This window comes from Xiphophorus hellerii, chromosome 20 (genome assembly GCF_003331165.1).
Source record: "Xiphophorus hellerii strain 12219 chromosome 20, Xiphophorus_hellerii-4.1, whole genome shotgun sequence".
NCBI lineage: Eukaryota > Metazoa > Chordata > Actinopteri > Cyprinodontiformes > Poeciliidae > Xiphophorus > Xiphophorus hellerii.
In genome coordinates, this window is record NC_045691.1 from 26524004 (window position 1) to 26546500 (window position 22497).

Below are 22497 nucleotides of genomic sequence, written 5' to 3' on the forward strand. Positions count from 1 at the left end.
CAGTAGCTGTCACTCCATGATGTAAACCCCTACTAAAATGTTCACTTCCTCTTGTTTAATTCTACAACTAGTGCAGGCAGTAAAAACGAGTTGGTAACATTTGACGCTTTTAACACAAAAAACGTTACTTTGGCACAATAAAATATATAGATTTTGGAAAAATACTACCTTGCCACACCAGACAATGACAAAGTAATTGGTTTATGACAATACTTTAGCTTCACTCACTGGTGAGAGAGTTTGCCTAACTTCCTGTTAGTAATGAATCATATCAGGCATATTTCATATATCATCGTCATATATCATATTGCTGTTTGTGAGCAGAGAAGAGGCTAATGCTGTTGGAAAAAGTAAAGCATTCAGAAAATACAATAAGTGGAACAGATCAATACAACAAAAATACTGAGTGGTTTAGAAAAATATCTTTATTGCAGTAGAGTTGGGTCATACATTTTCAAGTCGAGATTAACACCACCAATATTTTTGGCTAATGATCCATTCCTATTGCTGAAATGTGTTGCTTCACAATAATATTTTACAGGTGGGCTTACCCCCATCATGTACAGTAACTAGGAGGAGAGGGGGGAGAACTATTTCCACCCAATTGTAGCGACAGTTTCTCCTAGTTTACTGCTCCACTCCGTTCACTCCTATTAGCACAGACAGTTATCATAAAGAGCTTTGTTTACATATCAGAGCAGGTTCAAAACCTTCAGAATTGCACATGATCACTGAAGCCACCTTCATGTGAAATTATGATTGCACAAAGTCAAACATGCAGCAGACGGATCGCATGATTATTTCGTAAAAACCACAGGGTTAACATTTGAAAACACGCTACAATAACTTCCCAGTGTCAGGTCTGCTGCCGCACAACACCAAAACGCTGAAAACGGCGAATTTAACGGCCGCCGTGAGCCGAGTGTGTACGATATGAACATCTGGGTCACAAAGGTCAAACGTTCCTCCTTAAACTTGGAACAGGACAAACACAGGACACAGGAGGAGCTACAGGTTGTGGCAGTGTGGCCACCCAGTGGGTCACCAGTGGAAAGCGTTTGGAGTAACTGGAAATGTGAGAAACGCACAAGACCGGTACGGGTGGAGGGGGCAGGGAGCTCACTTCAGTATCACCCGATTCCAACCCAGACATCAGAGGTGAGCAGGAACGGTCTGCAGGGCGTCTTGAGTGGTACGATGGATGTCAACGTTCTGGAAGGAGGAATGAGGCTGGGTCAGATGATGCTTTCATATCCAACATTTTGTCAGCCAATGAAATCACTCATGTCTGTAGAGTTAGTTTGGTGTAACGGAGGACAAAACCCAGAGCGGTTTGACACCTTCAATTGTTTTTATTTTTCAAATACATCGCACAATTGGAAATGGGATTTTCTTCTTTCGTCTTATACATATATAAAAAAAAAGTCTTTGCTGCCATTAAAATAATCAAAGCTCCCGTTAAAATATTTACAAGTTGAAACTAAATGCCGAGCATAATTCATTAGACGCTCCTCTCTGAGCAGACGGGAGTCTGTTCTGGACACAGAGAGGATTCTGTTCAGGCCCAAAGGCAGCCGCTCTGTTATCCAACCCCAGAGGAACCTCTGCATATGAATGACCGGGAAACAGACCGAGTCCTCAGAGGAAAGAAGCACTTGGTCTGGGGAGTCTGTCAAGTATATGGTGATTTTAAAATTTTTTTTATCTCAAAGTAGCCTTTTTAGAAATCTGGTTTAAAAAAATCTATATAATAATTTACCTTTCATTTTGTCAATAACTCCAGGCAGACCTGGTCAAAATGTCATCATAACCATGAACTAAAGCATGTTTGAGCATTGTCAGAAAAGTTAGTTTTTTTAAAAATTATTATTATTTTTAAGGCAAAACTAAACAATTACGCAAAATATAAATTAGGATGATGCTAAATATTTACAACCATATTTAATAAACTCGACAGCGCGAGTGAAAATCTTTTTATAAAAGTTCTGCAGCGTGAAATAAGGAAGAGGCTGCTGTATAAAAGACACCAACTGTAGCATGCAACTGTATTTTGCCCCAACTTGTTTAAAAATATAGACAATATTTATTTACCTTTATGTCAGACAAAGTGGCTTGTGTCTTAAAACGAAAAAGTAAAATACAAAAGAAAATGGCGGCTAGCATAGATCCTTGGGGAACACCAGTGGATATTGTAAGTTGAGCTTTCAGATATTTCCACATCAGTTCTGACCTCTAGACCAAATCATAAGACAGGAAGTCTAAAACTACTACATGTGTTTAAGTAAAAAAAAAAAGAACAGGTGTCATTTTTTGTCTGGTGATTGTTTGATTTATGTTTTTCTGTACTTATGTCTGAAACAAACCAGCTGTCAATGGAAACTTAAAAACAATGAAGCACAAGGAGAGTTTGGTAGGAATCAGTGGATGTTTGGGTGAAGTTTATTTACAAACAGCAAACAAAAATATTCCTTTTAATTCTGATCATTGATATGAATATCCTTCAAGATCGTTCACATTATTTATCACAAACAGCTACATAAATCCAGCATTTCTGACTTAATACTCTTTCACATTCTAATAAATTAAAGATTGTTAGGAGAAAAAAATAACAATCTGCAAAGTCGTGTAGGTAGATTAGAGTTTTGATAAAAAAACTTTGAGGCACTAGTAAAGCAAAATTGACATCGCTAAGACGTACAGGCAAGATTTTGCTACACATAAAAGGTCCTTCCTCAGATGAGGTGCCGGAGCTTCGTTGCTTCAGGGTTTGGAGTGCAGCGCCATTTAAAAAGCTTTTCGTTCATTCTCCAAGAATGGGAGAGCGAGCGCGGCAAGATTCGTGGCAGGATTAAAAGAAAACCCCAAAGATTAGCAACCGGAGTCCGCTTACTTGCCACCTTCACCGCGCCTTTAAATGCAAGCGGAAGAAAAAAAAAACAAAGACCAAAGAAAAGAGGTTCAATCAAGGTTTTTAGAGTGCGCCTTAAGGGTTCATTGTGCGTAATCGAGGCTAATGGAGGGAAAGGAGTGAGGGTATCGGAGAGCGCTAACTGCCTCACTGGTGAGCTGGCACAGTAATCAAAGCCTCCTCTGACATCCGTGTCACATCTACGTTCTGTTTGATAAAAACAAAAAACAAAACAAAGCAAAGGTGGAGGAATCAAACACAAGGAAAACAAGAGATACACTACATACACACATCAACACACAACTTGAAACCATAAAAACTCTTCCACGTTTGGTTCTTTAAGTGTTTTTTTTTTTTCCTTCATATGACAGTTAGCTGTGAGCTAGCAGGAAGATAGCACCTCATGCTAAATATTATGCATTTGATTTCGAGAGCTAAAGCATCTTGAGGCTTCATTAGTGAAGTTTAAAATGGTGCCAAATGTTTTCCGTTAGCTTTGAACACATCCAGTGTGTTTGCACCCTGCAGACAAACGACACAACCGTTACGCTCAACAACCGAGGCTACGAATGCCAGCGTCGCGTGACCCACCTCTGGTTTTTCTCTGTGCGTGTTGACTGCGTCCACGTTTAGGCTGATGGACTCCACTTTACAGCCTGTGATGACGGATATTTGTTGGTAAAGAAAAATGATCTTTTTCAGCGCACATCCACATGTTAAGCACATTGAGCACAAGATGGCAGCCCTACCGTAGGCCACGGGGGTCAGCTTCAGCACGGTGTGCAGTGGGCACTTCAGGTACGGCAGCTCCTCTACACACACACATAAATCAGATGAATGACACCACCAGAAGACCACCTCGCTGCGCTTCCTGTGTCCATCAATACGGACATTTGAACGACATTCTTAAAAAATATGTATACATAAATACGTTGAAAGAATTTGACTTCAGGTAATTTTACATGACATTTAAATATTTCTTGATCTAGCCTTCAAATTCGCCGTAGGAAGGATCTGGAATCATTTTTCAGCCTCGATTCGTATATCATCTGGCTGCCAGGATTGGATGATTTTCAGAAAAATTAATAATCACAACTTAACACCAACAAACAGAGGAAAACTGTATTTTATGTAACGTGTTAAGCCATGTCTGTCGTTCATTCAGCCTTTGAGTGAGCGAGAGAGAGCAAGACTTTGGAAATTCTTTCCAAAGGCCACAAATGGCCCCCGAGCCGCACTTTGGACACCCCTACTTCACAACACAAATATTACCAGCATTTATTTTTAAAGAAAAATTTATAGTTTCCTTACAAAACCCAAGCAAATGTGTCATTTACACATAATTCCGTTTTGGTTATCCCCCCACAACGTTTCACTGGTTTTATTTTATGCTTGACTTCTTAAAGCACCCACCTGCCGTCTTGTCCAGGAAGTAGGCCAGCAGACAGCGCATGACCGCCTGGTGGCAGATGACCAGCACGTTCTCCTGCCTCTCCAGCTCCATGATGACGGGCTCCAGGCGCTGCACCAGGTCCTCGTAGGACTGAGCGTGGCAAAAATGTTCAGAGGGGCTAATGAGGTCATCAATCAAAAGGCGGAAGGAAAATCTGCCGAGTGAGGCTTTCTCCGTAAAGGTAAACAGACTAAACATCGGAGGAGGTGGAAAATGGACAATAATGACCGAATCCGTCTTCGTCTGGGAGATTAATGGAAGGCGACAGCTGAGCGGGCGGCGGGCGTTCAGCGAGAGAGCCACTGATGTGAAGTCTTTGGTTACTGCGATCTGGTGTTTAGCTAAAGCCGCCTTGGAGGCTGAATGTCCGAGCAGAGTCTCATTAACGGAGCTATTTGAATAATGTGTTTATAACGTGGTTACTATATTAACAACGGAGAACTGAACTGAGTCTGAGTCACTCCAATGTGGACATGGGATGTGCAGCCAGTGGACACAAAAAAAAAAAACACAAGTTCATTCATCATTTTATGTAAAGTACGTCTAAAAATGGCCGCCTGTGCATATTTTTTAGGGCTGCAACTAACAAATATTTTAGTAAGTGATTATTTTCATTCGGATGATTAATTAATTGATCGGATAAAAGGAATTTTCACATTCTGCAGGTTTTTCATTTAACCACTAATGCCTTTTTATACTAGATTAGAAATACATTAAAAGATGCAAACAAGCAATTTAGCTCCTTTTTTAAATAGTAAAAAGCATTTTATTTACGCAATAAGAGAGCATTCCTTTAGTGAGCGGTTTATCATTTGCAGATTAATTGACAAATTTTTGCATTAACCAATAAATAATTGGAAAGCAAAAGATGCTTAATAATAGATTTGGGTTTTTCCAGAATTTGGACCAAGTTACGCCATTTTAGGAGTTCTGGGAAGAACATATTTAAAAATATATTTAATTCTTTATCTTAAATGCTAAATATATAAATATATATTTGGACAGTTTGGGCTTAGTTACAGCTTTAAGTGTGTAGTTCTTTCAACAGACATCTGGCCTTTTTTTAGTTTGCTTACTCCAGTTAACAATTAATCAACTGCTAAATTAGTTGACGATTAATCACAATTAAGCCGATTAATCGCGTCAGCCCTAACATTTTTATTGGCTGCTAATGCGCAGATGCATATCAGTAATTAAAATATGTTTGAAAAGTTAATCCTGTTGTTTGTGCATCTTTTTATTTTTCTTTCACTCAACTTTCCATCAATATGTTTACATGTGAACCAGCAGCCGAGGCGATCAGCGACAAACCGAGACCCGATTATGAAGGTCTACAAATGAACATAAACATAATAAAATGATTATTTCTCTAATGCTCTTATGAGGGACCATCAGTTGGATCTGATGCCATTTGAGTTAATTGAGGCAGGTTTTAAAGTCGCCTCACTACCCACAGAAACGCGGATCCACAAATGTTCCACACTTTGGCTCCGATAAGAAACCCACAACAAACATAAAAAATGAGCAGAAATCATCTTGCAAGTCAGCAGTAAAACTCTAAACTTGCAAAGTATCACTTTTTTATTTAAATTCAGAACTAAATGCTGGAACGGGTGACTCAGACTTGTTCAGGAAGCCTTCAATATTAATGTGGATGAATGCAAACAATGAATTGCTTCGCTGGTTTTAAGAACATAAAATGTTTGCAGGTAAAAAACAAACAAAAAGAAAAACACAGAATCAGACAAAACTTCATCAAATAAATAATAACAACAAACTCCGCCTCTGACCTCTCCTTTTGGATAGCGATAGCGGTATTTGTCCTGGTCCCTCAGAGCGAACTCCAGGGGGTAATTTTCCTGGATCTCCTCGTACCTCATCTCCTCACACACACCCTAAAAATTACAACACACACACATTGAATTAAAAAAAAAATGGATAAAACAAGTTGCTTAAAAACAGCACTATGAAAACAGTACTTGACGGTCCCTGATGGTAATTTCTACCAAATATTATATTACTTATTGACATTTTCAGTCAATTGATGCTTATTCTATTTAGTGAAGAGCGCAGGAAGAAAATATTGTGGTGCAAATTTCACTGAAGTTCGTATCTGATTGTAAGATTGTAATTTGGCTCTAAATTAAAGGACTATTTCACTGTTTTGGGGGAAATCTAGGCAAACATTTGATCCTCTCTGGTGTTAAATCTTACATATCTACACTGGTCAAACCTAAATTTGATGATTCTAAGCTGAACAGAAATCCCTTTCAACACAGTTTTTTATGAAACTATTTGAAGGAAAAATACATTTCTGAAGCTTTTTGGACAACCAAAGATTACAACGCATAGACTGTGTTGTGGCCATTATTTTTCACTACAAAAAGGATTGTGTGGCCTTTATTCACAGGAATCACACAGGAAGTGGTGGGGGAAAAAACATGAAGCAAAGCTCCTAAAGGATTGGGAATCGAACCCTGGATGGCTGCATCAAATGAGTTGATAGCTCTACCGTTAGCTCGACGGTCCAAGCCTGAAATCACTCTTTAATACACAACTGAGGTTCAGAGAAGGGAAGCGATGAGGTGAAGCTCTCCGTTCTTGTAAGAACTCACCGCGTCGATCTCGTTGAGGACCTTCCACTGCTCATAGGGGGCATTGAGGGCCTCTGCCGTCTGGATGGTTCTCTTCATCTGGCTGGTCCAAACCTTCAGCTCGCTTATTTTCTGTGTCTGGATGAACTGGTTCAGCTTCTTAGCAAACTGCACGGAGAAGAAGGACGTTCAGTTTTACTCTGCTAGTCTTGAGACTACATTTCTGAAGACTCCTTCTCTTCTACCTCTTTCCCCCTCGGCGTGAGACCCGAGTCGCCTCCGATCCGACCCTTGACGTTGAGATCGCTTTCGCCGTGGCGACACAGGTAGATGGAGCGCGGCGTGATGTGGATGTTCATGAGGTAGTAGACGATCCGGCTCTGGACGTGGTCCAGCACCCTGTTGACCAAGTAGCGCCGGCCGACATCCATAATCTTGATGAAGGAGAGATCCCTGAAAGGAGACGGTAAGTTGGCTCGGCTTTCATAACTTCGAGCCAAACGAGCGACTGCGAACCGGTCAAATCTCGCTGGATGTCATTGTTCATCCTGACCTGTCCAAGACTTCATCCAGCGTCTCATAAGAGTTTTCATAACACTTTATCCTCTTCATGAAATCCTCCACTGCTTCTTCCGTGTTGCAGTTAGTGTAATCTGGGCTTCCCAACTTCACTTGCTGAACAAAACAACAACAAACAAACAAAAAAGAAAAGAACAGAAAGAAAGACAGGGGAGCACAAAAGTGAATTCACATCAAGGCAAAATAATCTGATGCAGTACTTTTTAACGTTTTGTCACTTTATATCAGAGTTTCCCATTAGGATTTTATGTGATGCATCAAAAAAAAAGTATTACTGTGATGTAGGGTTGATTTTCTTCAGCAGGAACATGAAAACTGTGGCTAAATATATGAGAAACATGAAGGGGAGGGGCTTCTGCAAAGCGGCTACTTACAACGATGTTTTCCTGAATGACTTCAGGGTCTTCACACACCGACTCTACAAAAAACGCCTAAAAGAAGGAGGGAGAAAACACAGGTTCAGCGCAGCCAACATTAGAAACATTCTCTTTACGTCTTTACATGACAGCCATGATAACAATTTTTACTGGACAAATTGTCCCAGGAATTATCACAATAAAGGCTAATATTGCTTCTTTTCAAGCAATTCAATAAGTCAACTCTCTTAAAGATCAACAAACTTCAAATTTGTAAAAGAACGCTTAACACTGGAACGGGAAGATATTGTAAAGAACCAAAAATAAATGAACAAAGCGAGCAAAAACAATAAATAAAACAGAAAAATTGAAACCACACGCATTTTTGCGAGCAACAATCGACCTCCAAGAAATGAAGACTCATTAGAAAGGAAATAATTGAGTTCATTTAAATTTTGAACTGATTTGCTGCAGGTTTCACCTTAAAACCGTTCTGTTCTGCAAACTCCAGGATGGTGACCCTTCTCTCTCTGGTTGTGTTTGTCGCATCAAAAACCTGTCAAGCAGAAACTGAAGTTTCAGGCGAGCCTCTTAATCCTTCAGCTGCATAGAAAGAAAGTAAACATTTAACCTACGGCGACTTGGCCTCCATCCTCTGTTAAATATTGTCGCACATCGTTCAGAGCCGCGGAAGCACACTGCCTGCAAACACAATGCAGACATTCATAGATTTGCTGCTCAAGAAAAAAAAAAACCAAAAACGTTAGCATAGCGACAGCTACGGATTATACCTTCTGATCTTCAACCCTTCCTCGTTGTCGGGACGGAAAAACTCAAAGGACTTGTAGATCTTGAGGAACTCCCTCCGGTACTGTCCAACATTGAACTCTGGAGAAAAAAAAAAGAACAGGAAAACAAATAAATACTCTCAGATGTTTGTACAGCTGGAGCTCCATGTTTCCGATGAGTTCGCCTCTGTTCACCGTGGCTGAAAACGCCGAGAAGTCGTCGCGGATGTGCACAGATAGACACTATGTGGTGCTAGAGTGTCTGTCCCTTTAACTTTGGAGAGATACAAAGTGCTTTTTATTAATTATGCGTATTGTATGTGGCCCAAGGTGGTGCTTCTGGATTTAAAAGCCTACATTACCACCACCCTATATTTTTGTTTGTCACAATAATAAATATTTGAAGAACGATAAATTGTCCAAGAAGTTATTGCGATAAACAACAATTAATTGAATAAAAATGAACGATCACATTCTTGTATTTGTATAAACTTAGTTGTTAGAACTTGCATAAACTTCAAGTTCTAACAAACACTTAATACTGGAGCTGGGAGACGTTTTAAATATCCAAAATGAACAAACAAAACAACAGAAACAACAAAAACAATGAATTATGAAGTTTATGTGAACAAAATTATCTTTAAAAAATGGGGCTAGTTGAGACCTAAGCACCAGACTGAAGACTTTAGTCATCCAGTTTGTGCTTAAAAGAAAGAGCGAAAAGAGGAAAACGATAATTCATGCAATGATTATTGAAGTTCTTTTAATCAATCATGCGATTAACTGATTTGTTGCTTATCGCAACAGGCCTTCCTCACATTACGTTTTCACTTCTTTCCTTTGTGGTCATATACCTGGACCCGACAGGACCAGCTGCTTCAGAGGTGCTCACTAATACATATATACTAGTATAAGCAGTAGTGATACATATGATAACATACAACTCTGGAAAAAATTAAGAGACCACTGCAAAATGATCAATTCTCTGATTTTATTTTTATATGTAAATATTTGAGTAGAATGAACATTATTATTTTATTCTATTAACTACTGACAACATGTCTCTGAAATTCCAAGCAAACATTTAGTATTTATTTTCAGAAAATGAGAAATGGACAAAATAATGAAAAAGAGGCTGTGCTTTCAGACCTGAAATGATGCAAAGAAAACAAGTTCTTGTTTTTATTTAGAAACAACAATACTAATGTTTTAACTCGGGAAAAGTCCAGAAATCAATATTTGGTGGAATATCAATGGGGGTCAGTGCAGTGGACTCTTAGTCTTTTCCAGAGCTGTACATGTGTCAGTATATTCACATATATTTGTATATATATTTTCTTCTGTTTTATTTGGACAAATTGGTTTTTTTTGTGTTTTTTTTTAATGAAAGGTGACTTCAAAGACAAAAGTATTTATTTTCTTGTGAGCGGCATCAAGAACCTTCCCCGCCTTCCCAGCCCCAAAATGTCTGAGCCCGTCGCTGGAAGTTAGTACCTCTGGTCGGCACGCCGATCCAGTTCAGATAGCGGGTCAGCTTCTTGGAGATGTAGGTCTTTCCTCTTGCAGGCAGCCCCACAGTGACGATCAGGGTGGGACAGTTGGTCATACATACTGGAATAACGAAGGGAAAGAGAAAACCTCTGTCATCACATTTTATGAGCATGGAAGACACACACAAAAAAATGCTTTCAGCTTCAAAACACCAGGGCGATCACTCCAATTATCTTCCCCAGCTATAAAAAGTAGACAGTGTCACTTTTACTGCATGCTTAATTATTGCCTTTCATCAAGTATAATTAAAAGGCACGTATCTCAGGCTAGAATGTTTTGTTTTTTTATTATTATTTTTATGAGGGCTGATCAAGGAGCAGAGGTCACTTTGTTTCCAGGACGTGTCACTATGGTTGTGAAACGCTGGATCAGGAAGGCAAGGAGCAACTTTCCCCATCGGGGCCCTTTTAACTCGGTCAGAGAACGCACAGTTTGCACGGTTTGTTCGTTTCTTTGTCGTTGTGAGACACGGAGTACTTATCACACCGGCTCTCTGAAATCTGAACCTGGCTTTGCTTTTGTTGCACGCCCAACCAGCCGATATCCAGCGACGTCGCTCCATCTCAACAGCTCCTACAGAGCGACTCTGACGTTCGCGTCTGATTCACAGCGCTTGATTAAAGCAACTTTGGTTAGTCCCTTAGATCAAGATTTTATTAAAAACAACAGAGGATTCATACAGGTTTATAAATTTCATAGGTTGTACTGGTTTAAGAGGGCTTCTCCTAAAGAGTTTCAAAGTTTAAAAAAACTCACTCTCTGTGTGTTTTCACCAACTTAATAACGATTTTACAACTCAAAAAATATTTTGAGTAGAAATATTCACTCACAGTTGGATTTTTAAAAAAATGTTTCAATCTTGAACTGCAGCTCAACAAAAGTACAGAAGCTGTCCGACACTGTGTGCAGCCCAAAGCAGAATTCGATCCAAATTTCGACTAATTTTTCACTCTTATAAACCTACCTATGAGTTTAAAGTGTTTAGGTTTACATCCACTTCCAGGGGCCCTCACCGTACCCAGAGGGCCCTAAACAGACGCTCAGTTTGCTTTTGCTTCGGGCTGGCTGAAGCCAAGCACCAGAACAGCCTGCTGAGTCGGGTGCCAACTTCTTCAGGCTCGTTAGGTCTCGACATTTTAAACCGCTCTTTGAGGCCCGCCACAGTCTGTGCGCAGATACAAACGAGTGACTGTCACACGGCAAGTCTTCCGCATGAATGCAAAACAAACAGTTCCTGTCTGTCAACTGCTGGTGCTTCGCGAGGCAGAGATGAACAGAGCGGATCTTTTCTCCTCGGCGGAAGCACATCTCATCTGCGGGGAAGATTACGTGAATCCTTACATAACCGTGCGAACCAGACGGTCGGAGCAGCAGTGCTGCATCTGAACTCCGCGCACTGTCTCCCCCCCACCAACACACGCTTCAAAACAGACGGACTGACGCAGCGCTAATTCATCATTAAAGGGCGAGTTCGCCAACATACGCGTCTCGTTAAAGAGCCAGAAACGGTAACGGTAACTTAGCAACCGTCGCCACGTCGTCTATACGCACCCCTTCGTTGAGAAATGTGTTTTTCAGGAAGGCCATTTTTATTTGGCATCCAGATCTTCTTCAAAGGGTTTTGGGTGAGTTCCCGTGGACTGAACGTGGATTTGTCCTCCATGTCGCTCTGCGGTGATGCTGAGGCGGCCGCGGCGGGGACACTGACCCGGGGAAGCTTCCCGTGATGCGGCTCCGAAGGTGACCGGCGCTTCATCCGCGCGGCTCAGTTCAGATGGAGACAGGCCCGCAACTGCCGCTCGCGCGCTCTCTCTCTCTCTCCCTTTCTCTCTCAGGTTAGTGTTGCGGTCACGTGCTCAGTTTCGCTTCAACGGAACCCAACCGGCGACTCAGTATGGCAAGATATCTTAACATTTAATCATAAACTCCAACCTTTACTTTTTCAGAATCAGCAGCTATAATATATATGGCCAAGTTTCAGCAACAAAAACAAGGGACTCCACCTTACATAAAAAAAAATGTTCAAGATCCTAAAATTTTTTTTATTAAAAATGTCCGAAATTGTAATCTAACATGTCCAAATCTAAAATGTCCAAATCAAATTTGATCAGAAATAAAGTAATGTCATTTACTCTTAGTCAAAAATATTGTGTGAACTTTAATAAATCTGATGCTGCTGTTACACCTAAATCCCCCCACTGTGGCACAGTAAAGCCCATTTCTTTTCTATTATAAATATAATTTTTAAAGTCAAAATTTACATTACAACTACTAAGAAAATGCTTACATATCTAATGGAGTCCACAATTCCAATTGCATTTGTTCCCAGCTACTTCTCATATTTGCCCTAATATAACCTTGTCTTCTTTGTTTGTAACAACGCCGGTCCTTGAAATCGTCTTTATTTACCGCCAAATTTCTATATTTATATTTAAATGATAATCACGAGCAAATTGGAGCTCAAGTAAAAATCCTTGTTTTTGTGCGCAGACTAGAAAAGTTGATCCCAGAGCTGCTCCGAGTTATGAAATGTAATTTGACTTGCCATACAAGACCGTAACGACTGAAGTACAGGCGCAACTTGGTTCCTGTTCATCCTTAGAATAGGCATACAGAGAAGAGCACTTTAGTTAGGTTGGGTGCAGTAATTAATTTGAACAGCCGATGAACCTTGAATGACATCACACTATCACACAATAGTGATAAACTATTATAACAGCAGGATAAGCACAGATAGAACTAGTAACGCAGTAAGTTGAGCAACAGGTTGACGTTAGATAAAATGTGCACTGCCAGCAAAAGCATTATAACAAGATAATATTTTCTAATGTCGTCAGATTACAACAAGGTTTATTCAATTTTATATCGTGCTTGACTTAGACAAAGTAACACATAATTGTTTAATAGAAAGAAAACAGTACATGGTTTGTACATTTCTTTTATAAATTTTATAAATTTTGAAAAATGTGACATGCATTTTGATTCAGCCTCTTTATGCGCCAGTGTTTTGTAGGAACATATTTTGATACGATTACAGATACAATTACATCCGTATCTGTAATTTTATGTGTAATTACAGATTTCATTTAATGTCTTTAATTAAATGGGATGTCGCCACAATGAAACCCAGTTTAACCAACTGTCATAAGAAGTTGCACAATTAGTAAACAGAGTCCACCTGTATGTGAATTAATCTGTAAATGTAGCTGATCTGCGAAGGACACAGAGAACATTGAAAGAGCAAACAACACATTTGGTCGGGGCGAAAGATGTGGAGAAGATCAAAAGCACTTAAGAGTTATCAAACAATACGACTGCCTTTGAAATCTCCCAGAGCTCTATCTAATCTATCATGGCCTGACTGCAAACCCATAAAGACATGGCACGCAAAAAGGAACGAATTAAGAAGCGCATTAATCTGAGATGCAGCCAAGAAGCTCTGGGTAACTTTGGAGGGGATGCAGAACTCCACAGCTCAGGTGGGAGAATCTCCTAAACAGACAATCTACAATCTGGAGAAGTGGTAAGAGTTTTGGCCTAACCTCTAAGAGATGAGGACAGACTTGGAACTTCGCCTTCTAGCAGGACAACAACCCTGAATACGCAGCTAGAGCTACAATGTAGTGGTTCAGTTCACGATGTATTCATGTGACAGATGAGGTGGGATAGGCCAATCGCTTAATGGCACACATAGGTATTTTTCAGCTGACTTTAGAGTCCAGCCTTTTGTCATATTTACATCTGTTCTGGTGTTGTCTCAATTCCTTAGCGACTTATAATCACGTGACTTTCCAACCTTTGCGTTTGAAGTAAAAAATAAATAACTCAAAGTCGAGACCTACATCCTACAGAGAATACACGGTAAAACCTGAAAATTGATCTTCATAACCCCAATCCAGTCTGACTAATGTTTAGCAGATGGCACGCAGTTCCAAGTGTCTGTAACTCACTTGGTTCTTTGCAGGTCTGGTGTGTTTATGCCCTACATATACCAGTTTGAAAAAGTATATCTAGGTTTCATGTATTACATATAGCATTACTATTATTTTTCCCTGTAGAGGTTTAAATCTTGCATGATTTGTACAAATTTAGCAATCTGGAGACAATCGGAGGATCTTTAAACATAATGCATACAACGAGCCAATACCTTGTGAGCAACAACTATCGGTTACACCATCAAGCAAATCTTAATATCAGTCAAAGATAACCCGAGAAAACACAAAAATCAGTTTTCAAATGATACATTTATTTACTAAGGTTAAAACGTTATCAGGCTCTGTTGCCCCTGAACCTAATAAATGGTGCTATTGCCCCCCTCGGCATCAACAACCATCATCAGGCCTGTACGATGACATGTCAATAGGAATTTTTATTCATTCTTTTGCCAGAATTATTTCAGTCATATTGAAGGATTTTTTAAAAAAAGAATGAATACAGACATTGACTAGGCCACTGCATATTTAAACTATAAAATATAAAAACTTTTTTAGTCACTTAGGGAAGTTTTTAACTCACTGGTGTGTACTATCGATTGTGGCAACCTGCGCCACGCACTGGATGTACGTAGGGATGTTACACCAAACATCCGCCAGCAGTGTGCTGCTGATCGCTAACAGCCTTCTGTTATTAGGCAGGAGTCTGTTCGCCCAACCAACTCCCTACGTTTGTTTAAAATAATACGGCATCTCTTGCATGCAAGATTTGATCCTTAAACTACTCCAAGTCACTAAAGAAGAAATGGTCTCTGAAACACAACAAAATGGGGCTCAGCGAGTAGAGAAGGAGCCATCTCAACAATCTAAACCAAAAGAGGGAAATGGGACGATGACATCTGTTTCTGAGCCGGAAACCCTCAAGATGTTTCTGGAGAAAACAACAAAACGTTTCATTATGGAACAGAGTTGAGGATCAGATAGCCAAATTCATAAATGATATTTATGCAGATGAGGCTTTCATCTCTGAGTTACTCCAAATCGCTAAAGTAGCAATGGCCTCTGAAACACAACAAAATGGAGATCACCAAGAGGAAAAAGAGCCCTCTAAGAAATCTACATGTAAGAAAAGGAGAAAGAAGCAGGAAATGAAAGCGGTCTCTGAGCTGGAACCCTTCAATAATCAAAAGACTTCTGGAGAAAACTCTGGACAACAAGAAGTTTCAGTGACAAAAATAGCTGAGAATCAGACAGCCACCTTCAAAGATGAGATCACAGATGAAACTGTGATCTCTAAACTACACCAGGACACTGAAGAAGAGAAGGCCTCTGACATGCAACAAGATGAGGAAGAGCTTTCTAAATCTGAATAGGAGAAAAGGAGAACAGCAGCAATGAAAGCTGCCGCTGAACTGGAAGCCCTAAAAAACCAAGCAGAGATGGACATCTCTGAAACTCAGGATTCTGGCAAAAATGCCAAGACTCTGGCACCACGAACTATTTTAGAAGTAAAAACAGAGAACTCCCAGACAGTTTTTGAGCAAAAAGAGACACAACTTACAACTTGCAGCTTCATCTGAAATGCTGAACGATCAGGAGGAAAAAACACAGAGGTTTAGTGAAGCAGAAATGGACTCTACAACCAAAGAGAAATCTAACCAGGAAGAATTACAATCTAAAACAAGTAGGAAGTCACAAACCGTCTCTGAGCCTCTAACAGTCAACAATGTACAACTTTCTGTAGATGAAATAAAGACAGTCTCAGGAATCAGAAACCCAAGAAGTTATTGTCTTGGCTGAGCAGGACAACATCTCTGAAGAAGAGAATAACCTGGTAAAAAAGGTTTCACTGTGCAGGTGTTTTAAAAAAGCCATCACTCCATCATATCTGCTCCAGCATAAAGACAGAAGAGAAAACCACCCAGAGTAGACTACAACATGGATCTGTGACATTTTAGATTTTAAAGGGAGTTGAGGTAAGTCTGGGCCTCCCAAGTCAGTTTTAGGTTTTTCAGTATAGTCTGGTTTTATTTAGTGGTGACTTTTTGTTTGTCTAATTCAGGTGGTTTTAATTAGTTTTTAAAGTGCATTTGCTCATTTTATTAGTTATTAGAAGTTAAATATTGCTTAATTTTACTATAGTTTTTATTAGTTATAATATTAGTTTTAGTTCTTTTATACTTCTATTTAAAAAAGCAAGGGCTGCACGGTGGCGGAGTTTCCCCGTGTATGCATGGGTTCTCTCCGGGCGCTCCTATTCAGTCCAACATCCATGTTCATCCAGCACAATCTTTATATCTGATTCTAAAATATAAAATGTCTGTGGGTGTGTGTGTGGGTGTGTGGGTGTGTGTGTGCATTTGTTTGTAATAACTTGTGGGGACCGAAGCCTGGTCCCCACAAAGGGGAAATGCTGTTTTGGGGTCAGGGGTCAGATTTAGGATTAAGCTGTGAATTGAGTTTTGGTTATGGTTAGGTATGTAATGGTTAGGGTTAGATTAAGGTTTTGGCTGTAGAAATGAATGGAAGTCAATGGAAATACCCCATAAAGATAGTCAATCAAACGTGTGTGTGTGTGTGTGTGTGTGTGTGTGGGGGTGTGTGTGGGGGTGTGTGTGCGTGGGTGTGTGTGTGTGTGTGAGGGGCTTATGAGGAAACCTGCTTTCCTGTATTGCTACAGCACCTCATTATATTTGAGATTGTGTTATCCAAGCACAGTGGTTTCCTGCTGACATTACATCAGACGCCTGATTCAACAACAATATCTTTGCTGAATGAAATGCTAACCTTTTAAAATCCGAGCTAATCTTACAGCACAATGCTTATACTTCGAGAGCCAGCGGAGAAAAACTCCAGCTATGAGTGCAATTCTGGTTGAATCGTGATGCACATAAGAAGTTGTGAGTTCTTAATTGCTGAAGTTTTTTTGTCAGTAAAACCTGGCAAACTATTTATATCACTTAATCTTTTTCAAGTTAACTCTACAAACGTCAATGTAGTTTATCAGGATTTAATGGCATAGACCAACACAAAGTGGCACAAAAATGGAGTAGAAGGAAAATAAAATGTAGTTTTCAACCTTTTTTCCTGATAAATGCTGAAAAGAGTATTTATAACTTGGTACAAACACCTTTCACTGCAAATGCAGCTGCGGCAGACTGAAGGATTGTCCATTTCTCTTCTTTCTCCTTTCACATCACGGTTATGTTAAAATTTGTTTTTGGCCCATTACATAAAATCTTAGCACTTCTTTCTCACGTCACTTTCAGACAAACGACACTAGGTGGCGCTATTGCACTCCCTTCAACTGTCAATCAGGTGACCCAGGTCTGCTAAGCATCACTACACATTGACGCCAGCATGTCCTAAACAAAGCTGAAACAAAGGACACATTTCCAACACTTCCATACCTACAATTACATCTTCTCTTCATATAATGTCTGTTTTTTTTTCAGGGAGCTACTCAGAATCTCTCTCCCTCCAGGGCGAACAGAAACCCTCAGTGTGTGTGTGGGCCGAGTGCAGCCACCTGAAAACGCTACAACAAGCAGGACTTCTCCCGAGCAGCACCAAATTGCGCGGCTGGACGAACGTTTCCAGGTTAGTAGGCCCATCTGCTTGGTGCTTTTTCCTTTAGCGCTGATTATATTAAGCTCAGAGTCGGTCTCGCAGATGGAGCTGCAGAGCCTGTGACCTAAATGCGGCGAGATGGAGGTGTTTCTAATTAAATGACTGCAACATCCATGGTCCCTTACTGCCATAATTTAAGTCGGGTTCATAGGGTCCAGGAAGAGAAGTGGCTCCCGTGACTCGCGGCGTATTTTTAGAATTTCAGCTGGTTAAAGTAAACATGCTGCAGAGCTTTTATGATCCTGTACAAACTGAGACGCCTCTTATCGGCCTGCGCTCATCTGGCGGGTCATGTTTTTTTTTTTTTATATGATGGTCTCGACTCTAGCTGAACGGGGTGGCTTGAGACGCTTAGCCCATGAACTTTCTCATAACATTTACAAGCTTTTAACGTATTTTAATGTATTTTACGTGACAACACAAAGTAAGAACACATGCATTTCATCAAAGAGGGAAAAAAACTACGATACAGCTCCAAACCTACCAAGACACGGTCGTCCAGCTGAGCCGACAGGTCCAGTAGGAAGAGCATTGAACAATAAAGCAACCAAGAGGGCCGTAGTAACGCTGGAGGACCTGTCGCCATGACAACTTAAGTCTATCATTTGTGGGAAAGAGGCAAGAAAAAAAAATCTTTGATAGAAAGAGGGAAATAGTCCTATTTGCATGTTAACAATGTGCTCAGGTCGTAGTTCAGCTACATACAAAATGAAATTATTTCAGAACAAAATTGCCTCCATCATCAAACACGGTGGTGGCAGCATCATGCTCTTTGAAAGCTCTGCTTTTTTTCTTTCTTTTTTTTTAACAGAAGACAATGTTGCAAGTTGATGGGAGGATATATCATTTTGAATCAATGTGAAAAATAAAGTTATTTTGAAACCAAATTGCCGTCACCGTAGAACACGGTGGTGGCAGCATCATGGTGTTAGGGTGCTTTGTTAATACGTGCATAATTATTTTTAGCTGGGACAGAGAAATGATTGTAAGTTGATGGGAGGATGAATCATTCTGGATCAATGTGCAAAATGAAAGTATTTCTGAACCAAATAACATGTTTGTTTTTTTTAAGCAGTTTAGCAAAACAAAAGTGTCTTCTGAAAAAGAAAAAGCAGTTGGACTAGCAAAAGATCTTACAGTGATGTCTGAGTTAATCTACAGCCACAGATGCAATAACATGCGTTAGATCAAAGCAAAGTTGTGGTTAACATTAAGTCAGCTAAAGACTAGATCTGGAAGGTCGAATCTTTTTGTCACATGAGCCAAAAGTAATATTGGGCCAAATATAATATCATTTTTAAAAGCTAAAATGACCAAAAATGTTGTTTTTTAAAATAATTACTCAGCAATAAACTAAGCATGAACGATTTTTTTTGTAGGAAATGGATCATACATCCACAATTTAAAATGATTTTTGTACGTTTTCCTTGTTCATGGAAAGATGTCCAGTTTGCTTATTCATTAACTCAGAGGGCTGAATTCCAAAAGCACACCACACTTTTAAGATTTTTATTTAGCCTTAAAATTCCGCACCAAGTTATCTCAGTCCTTGTTGCAGAAACCGGAACCCAGGCAGAGTCGCGCACTCCTTTTTGGTAAGGCGGCAAAACACTGAAGTTTGTGACAAAATGTCAAAGGTCAAGGTCGACGCCTGCTGTTTTAAGGCACTTTAGGGCAGCTATTTATGTTGGAAACAGATTCTTCAGTGAGGTGCCTCGCATAGTTTACACCAGAGCATGAACAGGAAGCAGAGCTCAGCTCCTCCTCCTCCCAGCAGCTGCCAGGCTCTGATTGCAGCTAGCTGCCTTTTAGCCCGGACAAGTCACTTCCCAATATAGAAGTGTGTGTGATGGCCGTATGTATCCCCTCAGTAAGGATCCAGCTCCGGAGCCTGGATCTGGGGCTTCAAGCATGACGTCACTGGACTGGACGTGTTGCGTCGCTTCGCGGCGGTCCAGTCTGATAAGAGCCGCACAATCACAACAACAAACAGCTGTAAACAATCCGACCACGTCCTCACACAGCCAGCATATCTACCACAACCACCGAGGCAGGAAATTACACTGAAACGCGACGTCTCGTCCAGATTCTCTCTTTTCTTTCCATCTTCCTTTTATTTATATAAATCTGACATGTTGGTTTGGAGCCCGGATCGAGCCGCCTTGCCTCTCCGTCCCCTGTTACGGTCCAGGCTGCTTTTACAAACAGGCTGCTGACTGTAAACAGCAAAGATTATTGTCGGATGCTGAATGTAGGGGAAAGGTGAAGCAGCAGCAGCAGCAGCAGCAGCGCTCCTGTTTACGTCTTAAAGAGACGTGCAGACCCCACGGTCGCTTCCTGTTATCTTGCTAAAATGACAGCAACAACGCAGCTAAACGCACGGATTCAATAATAATAATAATAATAATAATCATAACAATAAAAAACAGCGACGTCTCTTACCCGCGTTGCCCTGGACTTGCGTGGACTTGCATCGGCTGGAGCAGCCTCTCATGGTCGTGGAAGAGTGTCTGATGGAGCGCAGTGCGTGGCGGTGAGTACGTGCCTCCAGCAGCAGCCTGCACACCGCTCCACAGTGATGCTGGAGCGCACAGCCCCTCTCTGCGTGTGTGTGTGTGTGTGTGTGTACGTGAGATAGCGAGGAGCCTGTAGGTCAGGAGGAGACTTGTACAGAAATGGATGTGATGAAGGAGTTGCCTCTACCTGTCCGTTCTCCTCCTCCTCAGCCTCCTTCACCCCACCCACCATCTGACAGCTGTGTGGGGGCTGCACCCACATGCTGCACCCGCCACTTTGCAGTGGCTGGACGTTTCAAATGACACGGGGCAGTGAAACTTAGGATCTGCGCGGTCTGCGTGGTTGGAAACCCTCAAATGAATTAATTTGGCATTGAATTAGCAGGGATTTCGCGGAAATTTTTGTTGTTGTTGAAAAATTCAACTTTTTTTTATTCCATTCAGGGTGACCTGCATAAAAAGTACCTTTAAAATACACGCAACAAAAGCTTTTTTAAAAAAAGTTAATACTTTTTTATTTTTATTTTTATGTTGGACAAAGTCTCTAGGAACCTTCAAAGAAAACATTTCTGTTCCCCAGGGGTATAAATATGATGTGACACAGAGACTCTTATGCCAACTCTTTTTTGCCAACCGCCAATAAAACCACGAAGAAGAAGAAGACTTATGCCAGTCAGTGTCATCCATCCATCCATTTTCTGTTCACTAGTGATGGTGAGATGAAGCCTCATGAGGCATTGAACCACTTGAGCCAATTGGTTCGAGAAAGGGTTCATTTCTTGAGGCTTCATGTGCACACGAAACCACCTACTGGCCAGGTGTATAATCACAGCCAGCTGTAAATTAACACGTGTGATGCATTGAATTTTTGTCTATTATGGCTCTTGGGAATGACTTCACAAAAGGTGTAGGACAAAATCATTTGTCTACATAAATTATGTATACACATATGTGTATAATAAAATATTGTTTGAATGTATCCTCTGTGTGTAATTATTCCCAAAATAGTAGTGTCGTGATATGGCACTATGGGGAGCAGAGCGCTTTCAGTCGCTCTGCTCCCCAACTCTGGAACTCATTACCACCTCACCTTAGAAACATAAAGTCATTCCCTAAATTTAAAACCGAACTTAAAACAAACCTTTTTAGAACTGCCTTTTCAATATGACACAATTGGTTTGCTTGATTTTTATATAGATTTTTTTACATAGATTTATATATAGATTCTATATAGATACATTGTTGTGTATTTATTTGATCTATTTTTAATTGCTACATTTTATTGTTTCTGTTACTTTTGCTCTTTGTACGGTGTCCTTGAGTGCCAGAAAGGCGCCTTTGAAATAAAATGTATTATTATTATTATTATTATTATTATTATTATATGGCATGTTGTGTAGTAAAGTTTTTCTGTGACTCTAGAAAAATGGCATGGGCTTAATCAGGCAGAGGACAGTGAAAGTGCTTGTGGAACTAGGGAGGGGGCAGTGAATAGGCTAATGCTTGTGTAACTTGGATGATTTCATGCATTTTTATTAAGAAACAACAATTTCTCCACAGTTTTTGGTTTCAAACGATTTCTCTTTTTTGACACTACATGGATGAGGTGTTATTATTGTACCCCAACTCCTTGGAGCACAATAAACACCTCACCTTTACAGAAAATAAGAAACAGTGAAAAATACAGTTCCTCATAAGCAAACCTAATGCATCTGCAAATGTTCAGTTCACCTTACCTTACCTTGTTAGGGCTTATCAAATCGAAAGAGGAGGGGAAATCCTCCTCTTTCTCGCCGGCTCCATCCTTCTCCTATCCTGTCCTCGCGCTCCTAAATCTCCTATCTCCTATCTCTCTCTCTCTCTCTCTCTCTCTCTCTCTCGTAAACTCTCCAAACACCAAACTAACTGTCTCAAACTAAATAACCACTATCCAAACTTTGCTATCCAAACTATCAAAACTCTATCCACTCTCTCAACTGACTGCAACTCGCCTACAACAACCCACATTTTGAATGGAGCCTGTGGGGTTTCTAAAGCTGTCAAACCCCGCGCCAAACTCTGAGCCACTTCCCGAAACAGTCACGTGGTACAGCCGGGCAGCGAGGCTTCGGACGTCATCGTTTCCGGCTCCTCCCCTAAATGAAGCAAGCCTCGATACGCGCTTTACGGAAACGCCCCCTCCATTACTCG

At 40.5% G+C, this 22497-nt stretch overlaps 1 protein-coding gene across 4 annotated transcripts; it reads right to left on the reverse strand.

Annotated features, from left to right (window-relative positions):
* Positions 1-407: 407 nt before the first annotated feature.
* Positions 408-20504, reverse strand: pfkfb4a (6-phosphofructo-2-kinase/fructose-2,6-biphosphatase 4a). 4 transcript variants are annotated; one of them, XM_032548780.1, is made up of 14 exons: positions 20234-20504; positions 10173-10289; positions 8682-8778; positions 8526-8592; positions 8372-8446; positions 7909-7965; positions 7509-7630; positions 7201-7408; positions 6977-7123; positions 6152-6256; positions 4322-4451; positions 3658-3720; positions 3500-3564; positions 408-1212 (listed from the first exon to the last, which is right to left on the reverse strand). In XM_032548780.1, the coding sequence occupies exons 1-14, from the start codon at positions 20283-20285 to the stop codon at positions 1153-1155; spliced, it is 1365 nt and encodes a 454-aa protein (XP_032404671.1). In that variant the 5' UTR covers positions 20286-20504; the 3' UTR covers positions 408-1152. The 4 variants fall into 4 exon arrangements, with proteins under 4 accessions (XP_032404671.1, XP_032404672.1, XP_032404669.1 ...); XM_032548781.1 differs by lacking the exon at positions 20234-20504 and adding an exon at positions 11938-12065; XM_032548778.1 differs by lacking the exon at positions 20234-20504 and adding an exon at positions 11781-12046.
* Positions 20505-22497: the final 1993 nt, after the last annotated feature.

What these genes read in the sequence shown, in the direction of transcription:
- pfkfb4a (XM_032548778.1), bottom strand. Translation starts at nt 11,985, where the DNA reads ATGAAGCGCCGGTCACCTTCGGAGCCGCATCACGGGAAGCTTCCCCGG. An exon ending in TCACGCCGAGGGGGAAAGAG is followed by an intron (nt 7,124 to 7,200) that starts GTAGAAGAGAAG and finishes TTCTCCGTGCAG; the next exon opens with TTTGCTAAGAAGCTGAACCA. An exon ending in CGCACAGAGAAAAACCAGAG is followed by an intron (nt 1,213 to 3,499) that starts GTGGGTCACGCG and finishes TCCTCCTTCCAG; the next exon opens with AACGTTGACATCCATCGTAC.